Source organism: Anomalospiza imberbis, unplaced genomic scaffold (assembly GCF_031753505.1).
Source record: "Anomalospiza imberbis isolate Cuckoo-Finch-1a 21T00152 unplaced genomic scaffold, ASM3175350v1 scaffold_465, whole genome shotgun sequence".
NCBI classification, from domain to species: Eukaryota; Metazoa; Chordata; class Aves; order Passeriformes; family Viduidae; genus Anomalospiza; species Anomalospiza imberbis.
In genome coordinates, this window is record NW_027100074.1 from 21,244 (window position 1) to 43,466 (window position 22,223).

At 59.8% G+C, this 22,223-nt stretch overlaps 1 protein-coding gene across 1 annotated transcript in view; it reads right to left on the bottom strand.

Moving 5' to 3' along the window:
- Positions 1–17,995, bottom strand: part of LOC137466895 (host cell factor 1-like) — a 33,254-nt gene extending 15,259 nt beyond the window's left edge. Inside the window, 9 exon segments of the mRNA XM_068178512.1 lie at positions 1,301–1,480; positions 3,712–3,818; positions 4,269–4,353; positions 8,244–8,452; positions 10,960–11,120; positions 11,994–12,142; positions 13,643–13,870; positions 17,398–17,600; positions 17,813–17,995. Coding sequence (XP_068034613.1) covers positions 1,301–1,480; positions 3,712–3,818; positions 4,269–4,353; positions 8,244–8,452; positions 10,960–11,120; positions 11,994–12,038 — 787 coding nt within the window. The 5' untranslated portion in view covers positions 12,039–12,142; positions 13,643–13,870; positions 17,398–17,600; positions 17,813–17,995.
- Positions 17,996–22,223: the final 4,228 nt, after the last annotated feature.

The window sequence follows — 22,223 nt, forward strand, 5'->3', positions numbered from 1 at the left end:
ACTCATATCACAGCTGGGTACACCTGGGTACACCTGGGTACACCTGTACCACTCATATCACACCTGGATACGTACGAGTACAGGTTGGTACACCTGGCTACACCTGCCTTACACCTATGGAACTCCCGGGTACACCTGCAGCATTCATACCACACTGTGTTACACCTGGGTTATACCTATCACACCTGTGTTGCAGCACATCTGGGACCCCCCAGCCCGCCGACTCACCTGTCTCCAGGTACCACAGGTGTCCTTGCAGCCCCCCCTTAGCCCCCCCATGTCCTTGCAGCCCCCCCAGACTCACCTGTCTCCAGGTACCACGGGTCCTTGCAGCACACCTGAGACCCCCCAAACTCACCTGTCTCCAGGTACCACAGGTCCTTGCAGCACACCTGGTTGTTCCAGGCCTTGCAGCACACCTGAGCCCCCCCACGTCCTTGCAGCCCCACAGGTCCTTGCAGCCCCCCTGAGCCACCCAAGCCCTCCCAGACTCACCTGTCTCCAAGTACCACGGGTCCTTGCAGCACACCTGAGACCCCCCAGACTCACCTGTCTCCAGGTACCACAGGTCCTTGCAGCACACCTGGTTGTTCCAGGCCTTGCAGCCCCCCTGAGCCCCCCAAGCCCTCCCAGACTCACCTGTCTCCAGGTACCACAGGTCCTTGCAGCACACCTGGTTGTTCCAGGCCTTGCAGCCCCCCTGAGCCCCCCAAGCCCTCCCAGACTCACCTGTCTCCAGGTACCACAGGTCCTTGCAGCCCCTCAGGTCCAGACTCACCTGTCTCCAGGTACCACAGGTCCTTGCAGCACACCTGAGACCCCCCAAACTCACCTGTGTCCAGGTACCACAGGTCCTTGCAGCACACCTGATCCAGGCCTTGCAGCCCCCCTGAGCCCCCCAAGCCCTCCCAGACTCACCTGTCTCCAGGTACCACGGGTCCTTGCAGCACACCTGAGACCCCCCAAACTCACCTGTCTCCAGGTACCACAGGTCCTTGCAGCCCCCCTGAGCCCCCCAAGCCCCCCAGACTCACCTGTCTCCAGGTACCACAGGTCCTTGCAGCCCCCCAGACTCACCTGTCTCCAGGTACCACAGGTCCTTGCAGCCCCCCAGACTCACCTGTCTCCAGGTACCACAGGTCCTTGCAGCCCCCCAGACTCACCTGTCTCCAGGTACCACAGGTCCTTGCAGCACACCTGGTTGTTCCAGGCCTTGCAGCACACCTGAGCCCCCCCACGTCCCTGCAGCCCCCCAGGTCCTTGCAGCCCCCCTGAGCCCCCCGAGCCCCCCCAGCCTCACCTGTCTCCAGGTACCACAGGTCCTTGCAGCACACCTGGTTGTTCCAGGCCTTGCGGTAGCCGTCGCGGCCGCTCCAGATGTAGAGGCGGGTGGCGATGGCCACGGCGCAGTGCCCGGCACGAGCCCGCGGCACGTTGTCCTCCAGCGTCTCCAGCACCAAGGGCTCCCAGGCCATCGAGTCTGGGGGGGCACGGGGGGGGTCACAGAGGGGTTTGGGGGGGCTCAAAGTGGGGTTTCGGGGGCTCAGAGGGGTTTGGGGGAACTGGGGAGGGGTTTGGGGGAGCTCAGAGGGGTTTAGGGGGTCACAGGGGGCTCAAAGTGGGGTTTGGGGGGGTCACAGAGGGGTTTGGGGGGTCACAGAGGAGTTTGGGGGGCTCAAAGTGGGGTTTGAGGGGGCTCAAAGTGGGGTTTGGGGGGTCACAGAGGGGTTTGGGGGGTCACAGAGGGGTTTGGGGGGGCTCAGAGGGGTTTGGGAGGGGTCACAGAGGAGTTTGGGGGGCTCAAAGTGGGGTTTGGGGGGTCACAGAGGGGTTTGGGGGGCTCAAAGTGGGGTTTGGGGGGTCAGAGAAGGGTTTGGGGGGGTCACAGAGGGGTTTGGGGGAGCTCAGAGGGGTTTAGGGGGTCACAGGGGGCTCAAAGTGGGGTTTGGGGGGGTCACAGAGGGGTTTGGGGGGTCACAGAGGAGTTTGGGGGGCTCAAAGTGGGGTTTGAGGGGGCTCAAAGTGGGGTTTGGGGGGTCACAGAGGGGTTTGGGGGGGCTCAGAGGGGTTTGGGGGGGCTCAGAGGGGTTTGGGAGGGGTCACAGAGGAGTTTGGGGGGCTCAAAGTGGGGTTTGGGGGGGTCACAGAGGGGTTTGGGGGGCTCAAAGTGGGGTTTGGGGGGTCAGAGAAGGGTTTGGGGGGGTCACAGAGGGGTTTGGGGGGCTCAAAGTGGGGTTTGGGGGGTCAGAGAAGGGTTTGGGGGGGTCACAGAGGGGTTTGGGGGGCTCAAAGTGGGGTTTGGAGGGGTCACAGAGGGGTTTGGGGGGGCTCAAAGTGGGGTTTGGAGGGGTCACAGAGGGGTTTGGGGGGTCACAGAGGGGTTTGAGGGGGCTCAAAGTGGGGTTTGGGGGGTCACAGAGGGGTTTGGGGGGTCACAGGAGGGGTTTGGGGGGGCTCAAAGTGGGGTTTGGGGGGTCACAGAGGGGTTTGGGGGGTCACAGGAGGGGTTTGGGGGGGCTCAGAGGGGATTGGGGGGGCTCAGATAGGTTTGGGGGGCTCAAAGTGGGGTTTGGGGGGGTCACAGGGGGCTCAAAGTGGGGTTTGGGAGGGGTCACAGAGGGGTTTGGGGGGAACTGGGGGGGGGTTTGGGGGTCCCAGAGGGGTTGGGGGGGGTCACAGAAGGCTCAAAGTGGGGTTTAGGAGGGATCACAGAGGGGTTTGGGGGGGCTCAGAGGGGTTTGGGGGGCTCAGAGTAGGGTTTGGGGGGTCACAGAGGGGTTTGGGGGGTGACAGAGGGGTTTGGGGAGCTCAGAGTAGGGTTTGGGGGGGGGTCACACCAGGGTTTGGGGGGTCACAGGGGGGTTGGGGGGCTCAAAGTGGAGTTTGGGGGGTCACAGAGGGGTTTGGGAGAGGTCTGGGAGGGGTCACAGAGGGTTTTGGGGGGTCACAGCGGGGTTTGGGGGGCTCATGGGGGGTTTGGGGGGCTCATGGAGGGGTTTGGGGGGATTTGGGGAAGGGTTAAGGGGGTTCAGGGAGGGATTTGGGGGGATTTGAGGGGGCTCAGAGTGAGGTTTGGGGGGATTTGGGGAAGGGTTTGGGGAGGTGTTCAGGGGTTTTGGGGTGGATTTGGGGTCAGTTTTGGGGGTACCAGAAAAGATTTGGGGTGAGTTAGGGGGGTCCCAAGCCCCCTCCTCACCCAGGCTCAGGTTTGGGGGTTCAGGGTGGGTTTTGGGTCAGTTTTGGGGGTCCCAAGCCCCCTCCTCACCCAGGTTCAGGTTTGGGGGTTCAGGGTGGGTTTTAGGGTGCATTTGGGGTGGGTCTGGGGGTCCCAAGCCCCCTCCTCACCCAGGCTCAGGTTTGGGGGTTCAGGGTGTGTTTTGGGTGGATTTGGGGTGGGTTTAGGGGTCCCAAGCCCCTTCCTCACCCAGGCTCAGGTTTGGGGGTCCAGGGTGTGTTTTGGGTCAGTTTTGGGGGTCCCAAGCCCCCTCCTCACCCAGGTTCAGGTTTGGGGGTTCAGGGTGGGTTTTGGGTCAGTTTTGGGGGTCCCAAGCCCCCTCCTCACCCAGGTTCAGGTTTGGGGGTTCAGGGTGGATTAGGGGTGGGTTTGGGGGTCCCAAGCCCCCTCCTCACCCAGGTTCAGTTTTGGGGGTTCAGGGTGGGTTTTAGGGTGGATTTGGGGTCAGTTTTGGGGGTCCCAAGCCCCCTCCTCACCCAGGTTCAGGCAGGCCAAGGTATTGGTGCACTTCCACTCCTTCTCGTGCGTCGCCACCTTCACGTCATCCATCACCAGGGGCACCCACCCCCCAAAAACGTACATCCTGGGGGATGGGGGGGGAGGGCAGAGGTCAGGGAGGGGTCAGGGGGCTCGGGGGGACACCCAGGGACCCCCACCCCAAAAATCTGCACAGCCCTGGGGGGTCCACAGGGGGGGTCACAAAGATCACCGAGACACCCAGACCCCAAAATGTCCCTCCTGGGGTGGGAGGTCATAGGGGCACCCACCCCCCAAAAATGTCCCTCCTTGGGGGGGGGGGGGGGGGTCAGAGGGACACCCAGAGACCCCCAACCCAAAATTTTCATCTTTGGGGGAATAATTAGATCACCCATATTAATTAAAAAATTAAAATAAACCCAAACACCCCCCTAAGGACCCAACCCCCCCCCGGGGTGGGGACAGGGACACAGAGGGACCCCCCAGGACAAAGGAGGGGTCAGGGGGGGATTTTGGGGTTTTTTTTTGGGGGGGGGGGGGTCGCCCCCAGACTCACTTGTTGCCGATGGTGGTGGCCGAATGGAGGCTGCGGGGGAGGGGAGCGACCCCACTCAGGCTCGGCTTGTTCCAGGTCAGCGTCTCTGAAAAGCCCCAAAATGTGAGGAAATGACCCCAAAACGTGAGGAAACGACCCCAGAATGTGAGGCAACGACCCCAAAATGTGAGGCAACGACCCCAAAATGTGAGGAAATTGACCTAAATGTGAGGAAACGACCCCAAAACGTGAGGAAATGACCCCAAAATGTGAGGAAACGACCCCAAAAGGTGAGGAAATGACCGCAAAACGTGAGGAAATGACCCCAAAATGTGAGGAAACGACCCCAAAACGTGAGGAAATTGACCCAAAATGTGAGGAAACGACTCCAAAATGTGAGGAAATGACCCAAAATGTGAGGAAACGACCCCAAAAAGTGAGGAAATGACCGCAAAAAGTGAGGAAACGGCCCCAAAACATGAGGAAATGACCCAAAATGTGAGGAAATGACCCCAAAAGGTGAGGAAATGACCAAAAATGTGAGGAAACGACCCAAAAATGTGAGGAAACGACCCCAAAATGTGAGGAAACGACCCCAAAAGGTGAGGAAATGGCCCAAAAATGTGAGGAAATGGCACCAAAATGTGAGGAAAAGGACCCAAAATCACACAGAATGTGAAGAAATTAATTAAAAATGTGAGGAAACGACCCCAGGGTCACTCAGGATTTGAAGAAATTAATCCAAAATGTGAGGAAACGACCCCAAAATGCGAGGGAACTGCCCCAAAACCACCGAAAATGCAAAGAAACAGCGACTCACACCCCACAGACACCAACACCCCCGGTGTCCCTCACTGCCCTCCAATGACCTGAGTCCTCCAGATCCCAAATTCCCTAAAAACCCCCCAAATCCCCCAAAAAGAACCCCAAAAACCCCAAACCCCCCCGTACCGATGTCCTGGGTCCACAAATCCCCCAGCCTGCAGCCGCTCACGGCCCCGGAGATGACAATATCCCCCAGTAACCTCCGTTCCCCTGACCCCAAAATCCCTCAAATCCCCTCCAAACCCCACAAAATCCATTAAAAACCCCAAAACCCCTTAAAAACCCCAAAAGTCCCCCAAAACCCCCCCCGTACCGATGTCCAGGGTCCACTAATCCCCCAGCCTGCAGCCGCTCATGGCCCCGGAGATGACGATATCCCCCAGGAACCCCCATTCCCCTGACCCCAAAATCCCTCAAATCCCCTCCAAACCCCACAAAAACCCCACAGAATCCATTAAAAACCCAAAAAGTCCCCCAAAACCCCTTAAAAACCCAAAATTTCCCCCAAAACCCCCAATACCGATGTCCAGGGTGCACAAATCCCCCAGCCTGCAGCCGCTCACGCCCCCGGAAACACCCCAATGTCCCTCACTATCCCTCATTCCCTCAACCCCAAATCCCCTCCAAACCCCACAAAATTCATTAAAAACCCCAAAACTCCCCCAAAACCCCTTAAAAACACCAAAACTCCCCCAAAACCCCCCCGTACCGATGTCCTGGGTCCACAAATCCCCCAGCCTGCAGCCGCTCACGGCCCCACAGATGACGATATCCCCCAGGAACCCTCATTCCCCTGACCCCAAAATCCCTCAAATCCCCTCCAAACCCCACAAAAACCCCACAAAACCCCTTAAAAACCCCAAAACTCCCCCAAAACCCCTTAAAAACCCCAAAACTCCCCCAAAATCCCCCCGTACCGATGTCCAGGGTCCACAAATCCCCCAGCCTGCAGCCGCTCACGTCCCCGTAGACGCCCCCATGTCCCTCACTATCCCTCACTCCCTCAACCCCAAATCCCCTCCAAACCCCACAAAAACCCCACAAAACCCCTTAATACCCCAAAACTCCCCCAAAACCCCCCCCGTACCGATGTCCAGCGTCCACAAATCCCCCAGCCTGCAGCCGCTCATGGCCCCACAGATGACGATATTCCCCCAGGAACCCTCATTCCCCTGACCCCAAAATCCCTCAAATCCCCTCCAAACCCCACAAAAAACCCAAAACTCCCCCAAAACCCCTTAAAAAGCCCAGAAGTCCCCCAAAATCCCCCATACCGATGTCCAGGGTCCACAAATCCCCCAGCCTGCAGCCGCTCATGCCTCCGTAGATGACGATATCCCCCAGGAACCCCCATTCCCCTGACCCCAAAATCCCTCAAATCCCCTCCAAACACCACAAAAACCCCACAGAATCCATTAAAAACCCCACAAAAACCCCACAGAATCCATTAAAAACCCCAAAACTCCCCCAAAACCCCCCCGTACCGATGTCCAGGGTCCACAAATCCCCCAGCCTGCAGCCGCTCACGCCCCCGTAGACGCCCCCATGTCCCTCACTATCCCTCACTCCCTCAACCCCAAATCCCCTCCAAACCCCACAAAACCCCCACAGAATCCATTAAAAACCCCAAAACTTCCCCAAAAAACCCTTAAAAACCCCAAAACTCCTCCAAAACCCCCCCGTACCGATGTCCAGGGTCCACAAATCCCCCAGCCTGCAGCCACTCATGGCCCCACAGATGACGATATTCCCCCTGGAACCCTCATTCCCCTGACCCCAAAATCCCTCAAATCCCCTCCAAATCCCACAAAAACCCCACAAAACCCCTTAAAAACCCCAAAACTCCCCCCAAAATCCCCAATACCGATGTTCAGGGTCCACAAATCCCCCAGCCTGCAGCCGATCATGGCGCCGGAGATGAGGATATCCCCCAGGAACCCCCATTCCCCTGACCCCAAAATCCCTCAAATCCCCTCCAAACCCCACAAAAAACCCAAAACTCCCCCAAAACCCCTTAAAAAGCCCAGAAGTCCCCCAAAATCCCCAATACCAATGTCCAGGGTCCACAAATCCCATAGCCTGCAGCCGCTCATGGCCCCGGAGATGACGATATCCCCAGGAACCCTCATTCCCCTGACCCCAAAATCCCTCAAATCCCCTCCAAACCCCCCAAAAAACCCAAAACTCCCCCAAAACCCCTTAAAAAGCCCAGAAGTCCCCCAAAATCCCCCATACCGATGTCCAGGGTCCACAAATCCCCCAGCCTGTAGCTACTCATGGCCCCGGAGATGACGATATCCCCCAGGAACCCCCATTCCCCTGACCCCAAAATCCCTCCAATCCCCTCCAAACCCCACAAAAACCCCACAGAATCCATTAAAAACCCCAAAACTCCCCCAAAACCCCCCCCGTACCGATGTCCAGCGTCCACAAATCCCCCAGCCTGCAGCCGCTCACGCCCCCGTAAACACCCCAATGTCCCTCACTGTCCCTCACTCCCTCAACCCCAAATCCCCTCCAAACCCCACAAAAAACCCACAGAATCCATTAAAAACCCCAAAACTCCCCCAAAACCCCTTAAAACCCCCAAAACTCCCCCAAAATCCCCAATACCGATGTCCAGGGTCCACAAATCCCCCAGCCTGCAGCCGCTCATGGCCCCACAGATGCCCCATTCCCCTGACACCCCTTGTGTCCTCTGAGCCCCCCAGATCCTAAACTCCCTAAAAACACCCAAATCCCCTAAAAACCCTACAAAAAACCATAAAAAAACACAAAACCCCCCAAAATCTCCCCATACTGATATTGAGGGTCCACAAATCCCCCAGCCAGCAGCCGCTCACGCCCCCGTAGACGCCCCCATGTCCCTCACTATCCCTCCCTCCCTCAACCCCAAATCCCCTTCAAACCCCACAAAAACCCCACAGAATCCATTAAAAACCCCAAAACTTCCCCAAAAAACCCTTAAAAACCCCAAAACTCCCCCAAAACCCCCCCGTACCGATGTCCAGGGTCCACAAACCCCCCAGCCTGCAGCCGCTCATGCCCCCGGAAACGCCCCAATGTCCCCCACTATCCCTCACTCCCTCAACCCCAAATCCCCTCCAAACCCCACAAAAACCCCACAGAACCCATAAAAAACCCCAAAACTCCCCCAAAACCCCCCCGTACCGATGTCCAGCGTCCACAAATCCCCCAGCCTGCAGCCGCTCATGCCCCCGTAGATGACGAGGCGCGAGCGCCGCCCGTCGCGCTCCGTGTACACCACGGCCGTGTGGGATTCCCGGGGAGGGGGCAGCACCCCGTAAGTGATGGGGATGTCCCAGGCCAGCACCCCCGAGCCCGGGCGCAGCTCCAGCACGTAGAGGTCGTTCAGGTACCTGAGGAAAGGGATATTGGGGTCAGGAGATCCCATTAAAAATCCTAAAAGGGTGGTTGGGGATATGGGATTCTAAAAGGTCCATAAATCCCATAATATGCACTCGGGATGGCCCCAAAAATACCTGTGTGCATGTGTGCAGATATCTGGGGAGGGGATTGAGAAGATCTGGACACCCCAAAAAAATCCCAAAAGGGGGTTTGGGTATGTGGGAATGACCTAAAAGGGTGGCCAGGGATATGGGATTGCCCTAAAAAAGTCCTTAAATCCCATAAAATGCACCCAGGATGGCCCCAAAAACACCTGTGCCCACATGTGCAAGTGGTTCAGAAATTCAGGAGACACCAAAAAAATCCTAAAAATGTGTTTGGAAATGTGGGACTGTCCTAAAAGGGTGGCCAAGGATATGGGATTGCCCTGAAAGATCCCTTAAATCCCATAAAATGCACCGAGGATGGCCCCAAAAACACCTGTGTCCACATGTGCAAGTGGTTCAGAAATTCAGGAGACCCCAAAAAAATCCCAAAAGGGGGTTTGGGAATGTGGGACCCCGCCCTAAAATGCTGTTTGGGGACACGGGACACCCCTAAAAGAGTCCTTAAAACCCCTAAAATTCACCCAAAACCGTGCCAGTTTCACCTGCGCCCCCGCCGGGGACCCCTGAATCCCCCCCAAAGATGACCCCAATGTTTTAGGGTCACGCCGGTGTCCCCCAAAAATAGGAAATGTCTCCAAGTCCCCCCATCCCAACCCTATTCCCGGGGTTTTGGGGTGTCCCCCTGCCCTCCCCGTAACTCCCAGGGTTTTGGGGTCACCTGTGTGGCCCCACAAGGGTCCCTGTGCCCCCCTAAAAATGACCCCAAATGTTTCAGGCTCACCCCCACACCCCCCAAAATTCCCTGTGTACCCCCAAACCAGCCCCAAGCCCCCTCCCCACATTGATTCCCGGGGTTTTTGGGTGCCCCCCAAGTTTTGGGGTGCCCCCTAAAAATGACCCCAATGTTTCAGGCTCACCCCACACCCCCCAAAATTCCCTGTGTACCCCCAAACCAGTCCCAAGCCCCCTCCCCACATTGATTCCCGGGGTTTTTGGGTGCCCCCCAAGTTTTGGGGTACCCCCCCAGATTTTGGGGTGCCCCCTAAAAATGACCCCAAATGTTTCAGGCTCACCCCACGCCCCCCAAAAGTCCCTGTGTACCCCCAAACAAGCCCCAAGCCCCCTCCCCACATTGATTCCCAGGGTTTTTGGGTGCCCCCCAGGTTTTGGGGTACCCCCCCAGATTTTGGGGTGCCCCCCTAAAAATGACCCCAAATGTTTCAGGCTCACCCCCACACCCCCCAAAAGTCTCCGTGTACCCCCAAACCAGCCCCAAGCCCCCTCCCCACATTGATTCCTGGGGTTTTTGGGTGCCCCCCAAGTTTTGGGGTACCCCCCCAGATTTTGGGGTGCCCCCTAAAAATGACCCCAATATTTCAGGCTCACCCCACACCCCCCAAAAGTCCCTGTGTGCCCCCAAACCAGCCCCAAGCCCCCTCCCCACATTGATTCCCGGGGTTTTTGGGTGTCCCCCACGTTTTGGGGTGCCCCCTAAAAATGTCCCCAAATGTTTCAGGCTCACCCCCACACCCCCAAAAAGTCGCTGTGTGCCCCCCAAACCAGCCCCAAGCCCCCTCCCCACATTGATTCCCAGGGTTTTTGGGTGCCCCCCAGGTTTTGGGGTGCCCCCCAGATTTTGGGGTGCCCCCTAAAAATGACCCCGACGTTTCAGGCTCACCCCCACACCCCCCAAAAGTCCCTGTGTACCCCCCAAACCAGCCCCAAGCCCCCTCCCCACATTGATTCCCAGGGTTTTTGGGTGCCCCCCAAGTTTTGGGGTGCCCCCTAAAAATTACCCCCATGTTTCAGGCTCACCCCACACCCCCCAAAACTCCCTCTATGCCCCTAAACCAGCCCCAAGCCCCCTCCCCACATTGATTCCCGGGGGTTTTGGGTGCCCCCCAAGTTTTGGGGTACCCCCCCGGTTTTGGGGTGCCCCCTAAAAATGTCCCCAAATGTTTCAGGCTCACCCCCACACCCCCGAAAAGTCGCTGTGTGCCCCCCAAACCAGCCCCAAGCCCCCTCCCCACATTGATTCCCGGGGTTTTTGGGTGCCCCCCAAGTTTTGGGGTGCCCCCTAAAAATGATCCCAATGTTTCAGGCTCACCCCACACCCCCCAAAAGTCCCTCTGTGCCCCCAAACCAGCCCCAAGCCCCCTCCCCACATTGATTCCCGGGGTTTTTGGGTGCCCCCCAGGTTTTAGGGTACCCCCCCAGATTTTGGGGTGCCCCCTAAAAATGACCCCGACGTTTCAGGCTCACCCCCACACCCCCCAAAAGTCCCTGTGTGCCCCCAAACCAGCCCCAAACCCCCTCCCCACATTGATTCCCGGGGTTTTTGGGTGCCCCCCAAGTTTTGGGGTACCCCTCCAGGTTTTGGGGTGCCCCCTGGGTTTTGGGGAGGCCCGTACCGGGGGATGTTGTTTTTGGGGTCCTCGCTGTCGTTGGCCAGCCCCCCGAACAGGTAACACTTGTTGCCCACCAGGGAGAAGCTGTGGCCCAGCCGGGGGCAAGGGGGGGGCCCATTTTTGGGGGTCTTCGCCTTCAGCCGCTTCCACTCCCACCTGGAGGCCTGGAATGGTGGGGGGGGGGGGGTGTGGGATTTGGGGAGGGGGTCTGGGATTGGGGGGCACCCAGGGGGATGTGGGGGACCCCAAAACTGGGGGGTCCGGGTGTTCGGGAGGGTCCCAGGTGTTTTGGGGGGGGGGGGTCCCAGGGTGTCTGGGGGGGCTCCCAGGTGTTTGAGGGGGTTCCTGAGGGGGTCCTGGAGTTTTTGGGAGGGTCCCAGGGGTTTACCCATGGTTTGTGGGGGGGGGGTTCTGGAATCTTTTGGGGTGGTCCCAGGGGGTCCTCAGGTGTTTTGGGGGGGGTCCCCAGGTGTTCGGGGGCGTGTTCTGGGGAGGGCTCCAGGGTATTTTGGGGGGGGGGGGGTCCCACGGGGTCACCTATGGTTTGGGGGGGGTTCCCCAGGTGCTTGGGGGGTTCCCCAGGTGCTCAGGTGGGTTCTCCAGGTGCTCGGGGGGTTCCCCAGGTGATCCCCAGGTGCTCAGGGGGGTTCCCCAGGTGATCCCCAGGTGCCCAGGTGGGTTCCCCAGGTGCCCAGGTGGGTTCCCCAGGTGATCCCCAGGTGCCCAGGTGGGTTCCCCAGGTGCCCAGGTGGGTTCCCCAGGTGATCCCCAGGTGCCCAGGTGGGTTCCCCAGGTGCTCCCCAGGTGATCCCCAGGTGCTCAGGTGGGTTCCCCAGGTGCCCAGGTGGGTTCCCCAGGTGCTCAGGGGGATTCCCCAGGTGCCCAGGTGGGTTCCCCAGGTGGTCAGGGGGATTCCCCAGGTGCCCAGGTGGGTTCCCAGGTGCTCCCCAGGTGCCCAGGGGGGTTCCCCAGGTGCCCAGGTGGGTTCCCCAGGTGCTCCCCAGGTGCCCAGGTGGGTTCCCCAGGTGCTGGGGTACCTGCAGCTCGTAGAGGTCGTTGCTGTACTTGCCGTACTCCACCATGCCCCCGAACACCAGCAGCCGCGTGCCGTCACACACGAAGCCGTAGGCGGCGCAGCCCGGGGGGATGTCCCCCCGCACGGCCGGGATGAACCACTGGTTGGTGGCTGCGGGGACACGGGGGGACACCAGGAATGAGCCCCAATCCCATCCCTGGGGGGACCCCCCACTCCCCCTGTAGCCCCTCAGGTGCCCCACCTGTGCCCTACACCTGCAGCTCCTCCCCAGTCCCACCCCTGTGTCCCCCACACCCTCAGGTGCCCCCCCAGATGTCCCACACCTGCAGCTCTGCCCCATTCCCACCCTCAGGTGCCCCCCACACCCTCAGGTGCCCCCCTCAGGTGCCCCCCAGGTGCCCCACCTGTGCTCTACACCTGCAGCTCCTCCCCAAATCCCACCCCTGTGCCCCCCACACCCTCAGGTGCCCCCCAGGTGCCCCACCTGTGCTCTACACCTGCAGCTCCGCCCCATTCCCACCCCTGTGTCCCCCCCACCCTCAGGTGCCCCCCAGGTGCCCCACCTGTGCTCTACACCTGCAGCTCCGCCCCATTCCCACCCCTGTGTCCCCCCCACCCTCAGGTGCCCCCCAGGTGCCCCACCTGTGCTCGACACCTGCAGCTCCTCCCCAAACCCCACCCCTGTGCCCCCCACACCCTCAGGTGCCCCCCTCAGGTGCCCCACCTGTGCCCTACACCTGCAGCTCCTCCCCATTCCCACCCCTGTGCCCACCCAGGTGCCCCCCAGGTGCCCCACCTGTGCCCTACACCTGCAGCTCCCCCCCAAATCCCACCCCTGAGCCCCCCACACCCTCAGATGCCCCACCTGTGCCCTACACCTGCAGCTCCTCCCCAGTCCCACCCCTGTGTCCCCCACACCCTCAGGTGCCCCCCCAGGTGCCCCCCCAGATGCCCCACACCTGCAGCTCCGCCCCATTCTCACCCCTGTGTCCCCCCCACCCTCAGGTGCCCCCCCAGGTGCCCCACACCTGCAGCTCCTCCCCAAATCCCACCCTCAGGTGTCCCCCAGGTGCCCCACCTGTGCTCTACACCTGCAGCTCCTCCCCAAATCCCACCCCTGTACCCCCTCAGGTGCCCCCCCAGGTGCCCCACACCTGCAGCTCCTCCCCAAACCCCACCCCTGTACCCCCTCAGGTGCCCCCCCAGGTGCCCCACACCTGCAGCTCCGCCCCATTCCCACCCCTGTGCCCACCCAGGTGCCCCCCAGGTGCCCCACCTGTGCTCTACACATGCAGCTCCCCCCCAAATCCCACCCCTGAGCCCCCCACACCCTCAGGTGCCCCACCTGTGCCCTACACCTGCAGCTCCTCCCCAGTCCCACCCCTGTGTCCCCCCCACCCTCAGGTGCCCCCCCAGGTGCCCCACACCTGCTGCTCCTCCCCAAATCCCACCCTCAGGTGCCCCCCACACCCTCAGGTGTCCCCCAGGTGCCCCACCTGTGCCCTACACCTGCAGCTCCTCCCCAAATCCCACCCTCAGGTGCCCCCCAGGTGCCCCACCTGTGTTGTACACCTGCAGCTCCCCCCCAAATCCCACCCCTGTGCCCCCCACACCCTCAGGTGCCCCCCAGGTGCCCCCCAGGTGCCCCACCTGTGTTGTACACGTGCAGCTCGTCCACGATGCCCTCGTTGCCCCCCCCGAAGACCACGATGAGCTCCTTGATGGCCACGGCGCGGTGGCCGTGCCGGGGCCGGGGCACGGGCCCGGCCCAGCCCACCACCCGCTTCCAGCGCGGCTGCAGCGCGGGGGGACCCGGGGGGGCCCGCGGCGGGGACCCCCCCCCCGCCCAGGCCTGCCATGCGTCCCCCGCTGCCTGTCCTGGGGGGACACGGGGGGGTGAGACATGGGGGACACCCCAAAAATCACCAAAATTTACTGACACCCCAAAAATGAACTGACACCCCCCCACTGCTGCCTGTCCTGGGGGGACACGGCGGGGTCAGATATGGGGGACACCCCAAAAATCACCAAAATTTACTGGCACCCCAAAAATGAACTGACACCCCCCCACAATGACACTGACCCCCCCCGCTGCCTGTCCTGGGGGGACACGGCAGGGTGAGATATGGGGGATACCCCAAAAATCACCAAAATTTACTGGCACCCCAAAAATGAATTGACACCCCCACCCCCGCTGCCTGTCCTGGGGGGACACAGCGGGGTCAGATATGAGTGACACCCCAAAAATCACCAAAATTTACTGGCACCCCCAAAAATGAACTGACACCCCCCCTAAAATGACACTGACCCCCCCCGCTGCCTGTCCTGGGGGGACACGGCGGGGTCAGATATGGGGGACACCCCAAAAATCACCAAAAATTTACTGGCACCCCGAAAATCCCTAAAATGAACTGACACCCCCCCACAATGACACTGACCCCCCCCGCTGCCTGTCCTGGGGGGACACGGCGGGGTGAGATATGGGGGACACCCCAAAAAACACCAAAATTTACTGGCACCCCAAAAATGAAATGACACCCCCCCCTAAAATGACACTGACCCCCCCCAACCTGCCTGTCCTGGGCATGGTCAGGGGGTGGGGGATACCCCAAAAATGACCCGACACCTCCCTGCTGCCTCTTCTGGGTGGGGGGAGACACCCCAAAAAGCCCTCACAGTGACCTGACCCCCCCCCTTCACTGTCTGACCTGGGGGGCACGGGGGGACTCAGATGTGGGCGACACCCCGAAACCACCCCCCTCCCCAAAAAATGACCTGACCCCACCCCTGCTGCCTGTCCTTTGGGGTTTGGACACCCCAAAACCCAGAGCAATGACCTGAGACCCCACTGACAGGGGGGGTCTTGATGTGGGGGACCCCCAAACCCAGCCCCCCCCCCCAAAAATGACCTGACCACACCCCTGCTGCCTGTCCTTTGGGGTTTGGACACCCCAAAACCCAGAGCAATGACCTGAGACCCCACTGACAGGGGGGGTCTTGATGTGGGGGACCCCCAAACCCAGCCCCCCCCCCCAAAAATGACCTGACCACACCCCTGCTGCCTGTCCTTTGGGGTTTGGACACCCCAAAACCCAGAGCAATGACCTGAGACCCCGCTGACAGGGGGGGTCTGGATGTGGGGGACCCCCCCCAAAACCCCCCCCCTCCCCAAAAATGACCTGACCCCTGACCCCTGCTGCCTGTCCTTTGGGGTTTGGACACCCCAAAACCCAGAGCAATGACCTGAGACCCCGCTGACAGGGGGGGTCTGGATGTGGGGGACCCCCCAAAACCACCCCCCCTCCCCAAAAACACTGATCCCCCCCACCCAAAGAGGGGTTTGGACATAGGGACCCCCCCCCTCACTGCATCTCTCTTGGTGGGGGGGGGGTCCCCAAATCTGGGGGTCAATCCCCTTCTGCCCCCCACCCCCCCAAAAAATATCCAGGGTCACCTCCGACCCCTCCCCCGAAATATGCCAAGGGCTTGACACGCCCCCCTCCCCAAATCCCGCGTAGAATGTTAATTACACCCCCCCCCCCGCAATTACCCCGAAAGAGTTAATTACCCCCCCCACAGCGGGGGGTGTGACAATGGGGGAGGAGTCCATTGGAGGGGGAGGGGAGCATTTATTCCTCCCCGTTAATTACTCCCTTCATTATGTCTCCTCTTAATTACCCCTCCTCTCACCGTGACGACCCCCCCCCACCACCCAATCCCCCCCCCCCTCCAAATATTTACCTCCTTTAAGCTTCATCTCTCCCTTCACCCCAAATTTCCCCTCAGGCCGTGCCCCCTCCCACTGTCATCCCTCCCCCCCCCCCAAAATTATCCCCTCAGACTGTGCCCAACCCCCACCCCCCTCCCCAAATTCCCCCTTCAGGCCGTTCTCCCCCCTCAAGTTCAACACCCCCCCCCCCAAATTCCCCCCTCAGGCCGTGACCGCCCCCTCAATTTCATCTCCCCCCTCCCCAAATCCCCCCTCAGATCGTGCCCCCCCCCCCAAAATACCCAACCCCCCCCCCCCGCTCTGCCCCTCCCCTCACGCCCCCTCCCCCCCCCTCAGGCCCCTGCGCGCCGCCATCTTGTCTCTGCCCGGGCGGAAAATGGCGGCCGCCTCCTCCCCCCCACCGCCGCCCCCCCCCGCTCACCGCGGCCCCGCGGCCGCCTCCCCCTCCCGGCCCGCGGCCGCTCCCCGATTCCCGGCGGCGGTTCCGGGGGTCGTGCGGCTGCGGCGGCTCCCGGCGCGGGGCTGCGGCTGCGGGCGGAGCGCGGCGGCGGCGGCCCCTCACGCCGCCCTGGGAGCCGCCATCTTGCGCCTGTGTCCGGCGGCCGCTGAGGGTGGGCGGGAAGCGACGGGAGTGGGCGGGGCCAACGCGGACACGCCCCCTCCGGACCCGGGCGGCGCCATCTTGGCCAGGGACGGGGGGAGACATTGTGGGCAGGGCGGGACGGGAGGAGGCGGCGGCATTTTGGGACGGGGACCGGGAGGAGTTTCACCGCCAACTCGGTGGCCCCCGGGTCGGGCCCGGTAGCGGCGAGGCTGGGGCGAGCGCCGGAGGGGCGCGGGGGAGACTGTACGGAGCCGCCTGAAGGGGCGCGGCCATGGCGCCAACGGAGGGGGTGTGGTCACGGAAGGGCGTGGCCACGCCCACTCCAACCGCCTCTTAAAGGAGCCGCCCCCCCCCCCCCCCCCCCCCCAGCCCGTCTTTTACGCGGTTTTCCCTCCTCGCCCTCCCCCCCCCCACCCAAGAGCGCCGCCATCTTCCGGTGCCGCCCCCTCCCGGCCTTCCCGCAGCCCCGTAATCGCTCCCCGGCATTCCCGGCCTCGTCCCCCCGCACACACCGAATCCCCCACGGCCTGGCTGCCGGCGGCGCGGCCCGTTTCCCCCGCGGCGCAGCACTGTACGGAGCGCTCAGCCCGCCATGGGCGCCGCCATCTTGGGCGCCCCGCCTCTCCTTGGGTACCGCCCCCTCCGCAAACCGCGGCCCCTCCTCCTCTTCTTCTTCCCCTGCCCCGGGGCGCCCCCCGCTCTCCCCACCGCCCCTCGGAGTTAACGGGACGCCGGAGCCGCTCTCAGGCCTCACGGCCCCGCGGATCCGAACGACTCAAACGGGCCGGGGATCCCCGGCTCTACCATCGCCCCCCCCCCCCCGCCCCCCCGGACTCTCAAGATGGCGGCGCGCGGGACCCGGATGCGGCGGCCCCTCCCAGGATGGCGCCCCGGGGGCGGTGTGGGGGAAGGACCCGGATGTCGGCGCACGGCGCCGCCATGACACCCCGCACGTCCCCTCCCAAGATGGCGCCGGCCATCCGGCAGAACCGATGTTCGGTGTCGGCCTTCACGGGGTCCCCGCGCTCCCTACCCTCCCTCCCGGCGCTCTCCGCTTCATTCCGCCCTTACCGGGTGCGGCTCCGCTACCGCAGCGGCTCCAAGGCGGCGGAGCGGCCGGTGCCCGGGTGCGCGGGGGAGGGGTCACAAGATGGCGGCGCGCTGCTGCGGGAAGGGGGGGGGGGGGGTCCAAGATGGCTCCGCCCGGTGCCCGGATCTTCCTCCTCCTCCTCCTCCTCTTCCTCCTCCTCGCCGCGCGCACAAGATGGCGGCGCCTGCCCGGGACGGGAGCGGAGCTTTGGGCGCTCGCCGCGCTCTTCGCTCAGGCCCCGCCGCTCCCGCCTCTAGTCCCCCCTCCGGGACGGCCCCGATGCGGCGCCCCAAGATGGCGCAGGTGGGAGCCCGCAGCTCCGCGGCGGCCCAAGATGGCGGCGGCCGCGGGACCCGGATGCGCCGCTCTCCGAGCCGCTCCGCCGCCGCTCCGCACCTGTAGCTACCCGCCGCCCGCCGACCCCGGGCGCCGCTTTCCGCAGCCGCCGCCGCTCGCTCCGGGCCGCCGCCGCCGCGCTGAAAGCCAAGAAAAGCCCTCCAGCCGCGCCGGCTACTGGCGCTTGGGAGCCGCCATTTTGGACGCGTCTCCTCCACCCGCCACAAAGATGGCGCCCGCCAGTTCCCGGATGATGGCGCTTAACGGCTGCGGTGCTCACCGCGCGTGCGCGACCGCACGGGTCGTAATGGCGCATGCGCGACGTCCACCTCGGTCTTGAGCATGCGCTTTTCCCGCCTTTCCCGTAACGGATTTTTGTTCAAACACCCGAATTTGGCGCTTTTCGCCCCAGTTTTGCCCTTCCAGGACCCCAAAATGCTCCGGGGGGTGGGGAGAAGAGAAGATGGAGAGAGGTTTCTCAGCAAGGGGTTCGTGATGAAGGTTGAGAGTTTGGGGAGGTTTTGGGGAAGATTTAGGGAGTTTTGGGTTGTCCCGCTCTCGGGCTCAGGTGTGACAGTAAAACCTCAGGTGTGACAATAAACCCTCAGGTGTGACAGTAAAACCTCAGGTGTGACAGTAAAACCTCAGGTGTGACAATAAACCCTCAGGTGTGACAATAAACCACAGGTGTGACAGTAAACCCTCAGGGGTGACAATAAACCCCAGGTGTGACAGTAAACCCCAGGTGTGACAATAAACCCCAGGTGTGACAGTAAACCCCAGGTGTGACAGTAAACCCCAGGTGTGACAATAAACCTCAGGTGTGACAATCAACCCCAGGTGTGCCAATCAACCCCAGGTGTGACAATAAACCCTCAGGTGTGACAATCAACCCCAGGTGTGACAATCAACCCCAGGTGTGACAATAAACCCTCAGGTGTGACAGTAAACCACAGGTGTGACAATAAACCCCAGGTGTGACAGTAAACCCCAGGTGTGACAGTAAACCCTCAGGTGTGACAGTAAACCCCAGGTGTGACAATAAACCCTCAGGTGTGACAGTAAACCCCAGGTGTGACAATAAACCCCAGGTGTGACAGTAAACCCCAGGTGTGACAGTAAACCCCAGGTGTGACAATAAACCCCAGGTGTGACAATAAACCCCAGGTGTGACAGTAAACCCCAGGTGTGACAATAAACCCTCAGGTGTGACAATGAACCCTCAGGTGTGACAATGAACCCTCAGGTGTGACAATAAACCCTCAGGTGTGACAATAAACCCCAGGTGTGACAGTAAACCCCAGGTGTGACAATAAACCCTCAGGTGTGACAGTAAACCCCAGGTGTGACAATAAACCCTCAGGTGTGACAATGAACCCTCAGGTGTGACAATAAACCCTCAGGTGTGACAATAAACCCCAGGTGTGACAATAAACCCCAGGTGTGACAATAAACCCTCAGGTGTGACAATAAACCCCAGGTGTGACAATAAACCACAGGTGTGACAGTAAACCCTCAGGTGTGACAATCAACCCCAGGTGTGACAGTAAACCCTCAGGTGTGACAGTAAACCTCAGGTGTGACAATAAACCCTCAGGTGTGACAATCAACCCCAGGTGTGACAATAAACCCTCAGGTGTGACAATAAACCCCAGGTGTGACAATAAATTCCAGGTGTGACAATAAACCCTCAGGTGTGACAGTAAACCCTCAGGTGTGACAGTAAACCCCAGGTGTGACAGTAAATTCCAGGTGTGACAATAAACCCCAGGTGTGACAATAAACCGTCAGGTGTGACAATAAACCCCAGGTGTGACAGTAAACCCTCAGGTGTGACAATAAACCCTCAGGTGTGACAATAAACCCCAGGTGTGACAATAAATTCCAGGTGTGACAATAAACCCTCAGGTGTGACAGTAAACCCCAGGTGTGACAGTAAACCCTCAGGTGTGACGATCAACCCCAGGTGTGACAATAAACCCCAGGTGTGACAGTAAACCCCAGGTGTGACAATAAACCCTCAGGTGTGACAATAAACCCTCAGGTGTGACAGTAAACCCTCAGGTGTGACAGTAAACCTCAGGTGTGACAATCAACCCCAGGTGTGACAGTAAACCCTCAGGTGTGACAGTAAACCCTCAGGTGTGACAATCAACCCCAGGTGTGACGATCAACCCCAGGTGTGACAGTAAACCCTCAGGTGTGACAATAAACCTCAGGTGTGACAATAAACCCTCAGGTGTGACAATAAACCCTCAGGTGTGACAGTAAACCTCAGGTGTGACAATCAACCCCAGGTGTGACAGTAAACCCTCAGGTGTGACAATCAACCCTCAGGTGTGACAATCAACCCTCAGGTGTGACAATAAACCCTCAGGTGTGACAATCAACCCCAGGTGTGACAATAAACCCTCAGGTGTGACAATAAACGCCAGGTGTGACAGTAAAACCTCAGGTGTGACAATAAACCCCAGGTGTGACAATAAACCCTCAGGTGTGACAGTAAACCCTCAGGTGTGACGATCAACCCCAGGTTGTGACGATCAACCACAGGTGTGACAGTAAACCCTCAGGTGTGACAGTAAACCCCAGGTGTGACAGTAAACCCTCAGGTGTGACAATAAACCCCAGTGTGACAATAAACCCTCAGGTGTGACAATAAACCCTCAGGTGTGACAATAAACCCCAGGTGTGACAATAAACCCTCAGGTGTGACAATAAACCCCAGGTGTGACAATCAACCCCAGGTGTACAGTAAACCCCAGGTGTGACAATAAACCCTCAGGTGTGACAATAAACCCTCAGGTGTGACAATCAACCCCAGGTGTGACAATAAACCCCAGGTGTGACAGTAAACCCTCAGGTGTGACAGTAAACCCCAGGTGTGACAATAAACCCCCAGGTGTGACAATAAACCCCAGGTGTGACAATAAACCCCAGGTGTGACAGTAAACCCTCAGGTGTGACAATAAACCCCAGGTGTGACAATAAACCCCCAGGTGTGACAGTAAACCCTCAGGTGTGACAATAAACCCCAGGTGTGACAGTAAACCCTCAGGTGTGACAATAAACCCCAGGTGTGACAATAAACCGTCAGGTGTGACAATAAACCCCAGGTGTGACAATCAACCCCAGGTGTACAGTAAACCCCAGGTGTGACAATAAACCCTCAGGTGTGACAATAAACCCTCAGGTGTGACAATCAACCCCAGGTGTGACAATAAACCCCAGGTGTGACAGTAAACCCCTCAGGTGTGACAGTAAACCCCAGGTGTGACAATAAACCCCCAGGTGTGACAATAAACCCCAGGTGTGACAATAAACCCCAGGTGTGACAGTAAACCCTCAGGTGTGACAATAAACCCCAGGTGTGACAATAAACCCCAGGTGTGACAGTAAACCCTCAGGTGTGACAATAAAACCCCTTCAGGTGTGACAATAAACCTCAGGTGTGACAGATAAACCTCAGGTGTGGACAATACAAACCCTCAGGTGTGACAATCAACCCCAGGTGTGACAATAAACCCCAGTGTGACAATAAACCCTCAGGTGTGACAATAAACCCCAGGTGTGACAATCAACCTCAGGTGTGACAATAAACCCTCAGGTGTGACAATAAACCCTCAGGTGTGACAGTAAATTCCAGGTGTGACAATAAACCCCAGGTGTGACAATAAACCCTCAGGTGTGACAATAAACCCCAGGTGTGACAATGAACTCTCAGGTGTGACAATCAACCCCAGGTGTGACAATAAATTCCAGGTGTGACAGTAAACCTCAGGTGTGACAGTAAACCCCAGGTGTGACAATAAACCTCAGGGTGTGACAATAAACCCCAGGTGTGACAGTAAACCCTCAGGTGTGACAGTAAACCTCAGGTGTGACAATAAACCCCAGGTGTGACAATAAACCCTCAGGTGTGACAATAAACCTCAGGGTGTGACAGTAAACCCTCAGGTCCTCAGGTGTGACAATAAACCTCAGGTGTGACAGTAAACCCTCAGGTGTGACAGTAAACCTCAGGTGTGACAATAAACCCCAGGTGTGACAATAAACCTCAGGTGTGACAATAAACCCCAGGTGTGACAATAAACCCCAGGTGTGACAGTAAACCCTCAGGTGTGACAGTAAACCCCAGGTGTGACAATAAACCCCAGGTGTGACAGTAAACCCTCAGGTGTGACAATAAACCCTCAGGTGTGACAGTAAACCTCAGGTGTGACAATAAACCCCAGGTGTGACAATAAACCTCAGGTGTGACAATAAACCTCAGGTGTGACAATAAACCCTCAGGTATGACAATAAACCCCAGGTGTGACAGTAAACCCCAGGTGTGACAGTAAACCTCAGGTGTGACAATAAACCCCAGGTGTGACAATAAACCCTCAGGTGTGACAATAAACCCAGGTGTGACGATCAACCCCCAGGTGTGACAATAAACCACAGGTGTGACAATAAACCCCAGGTGTGA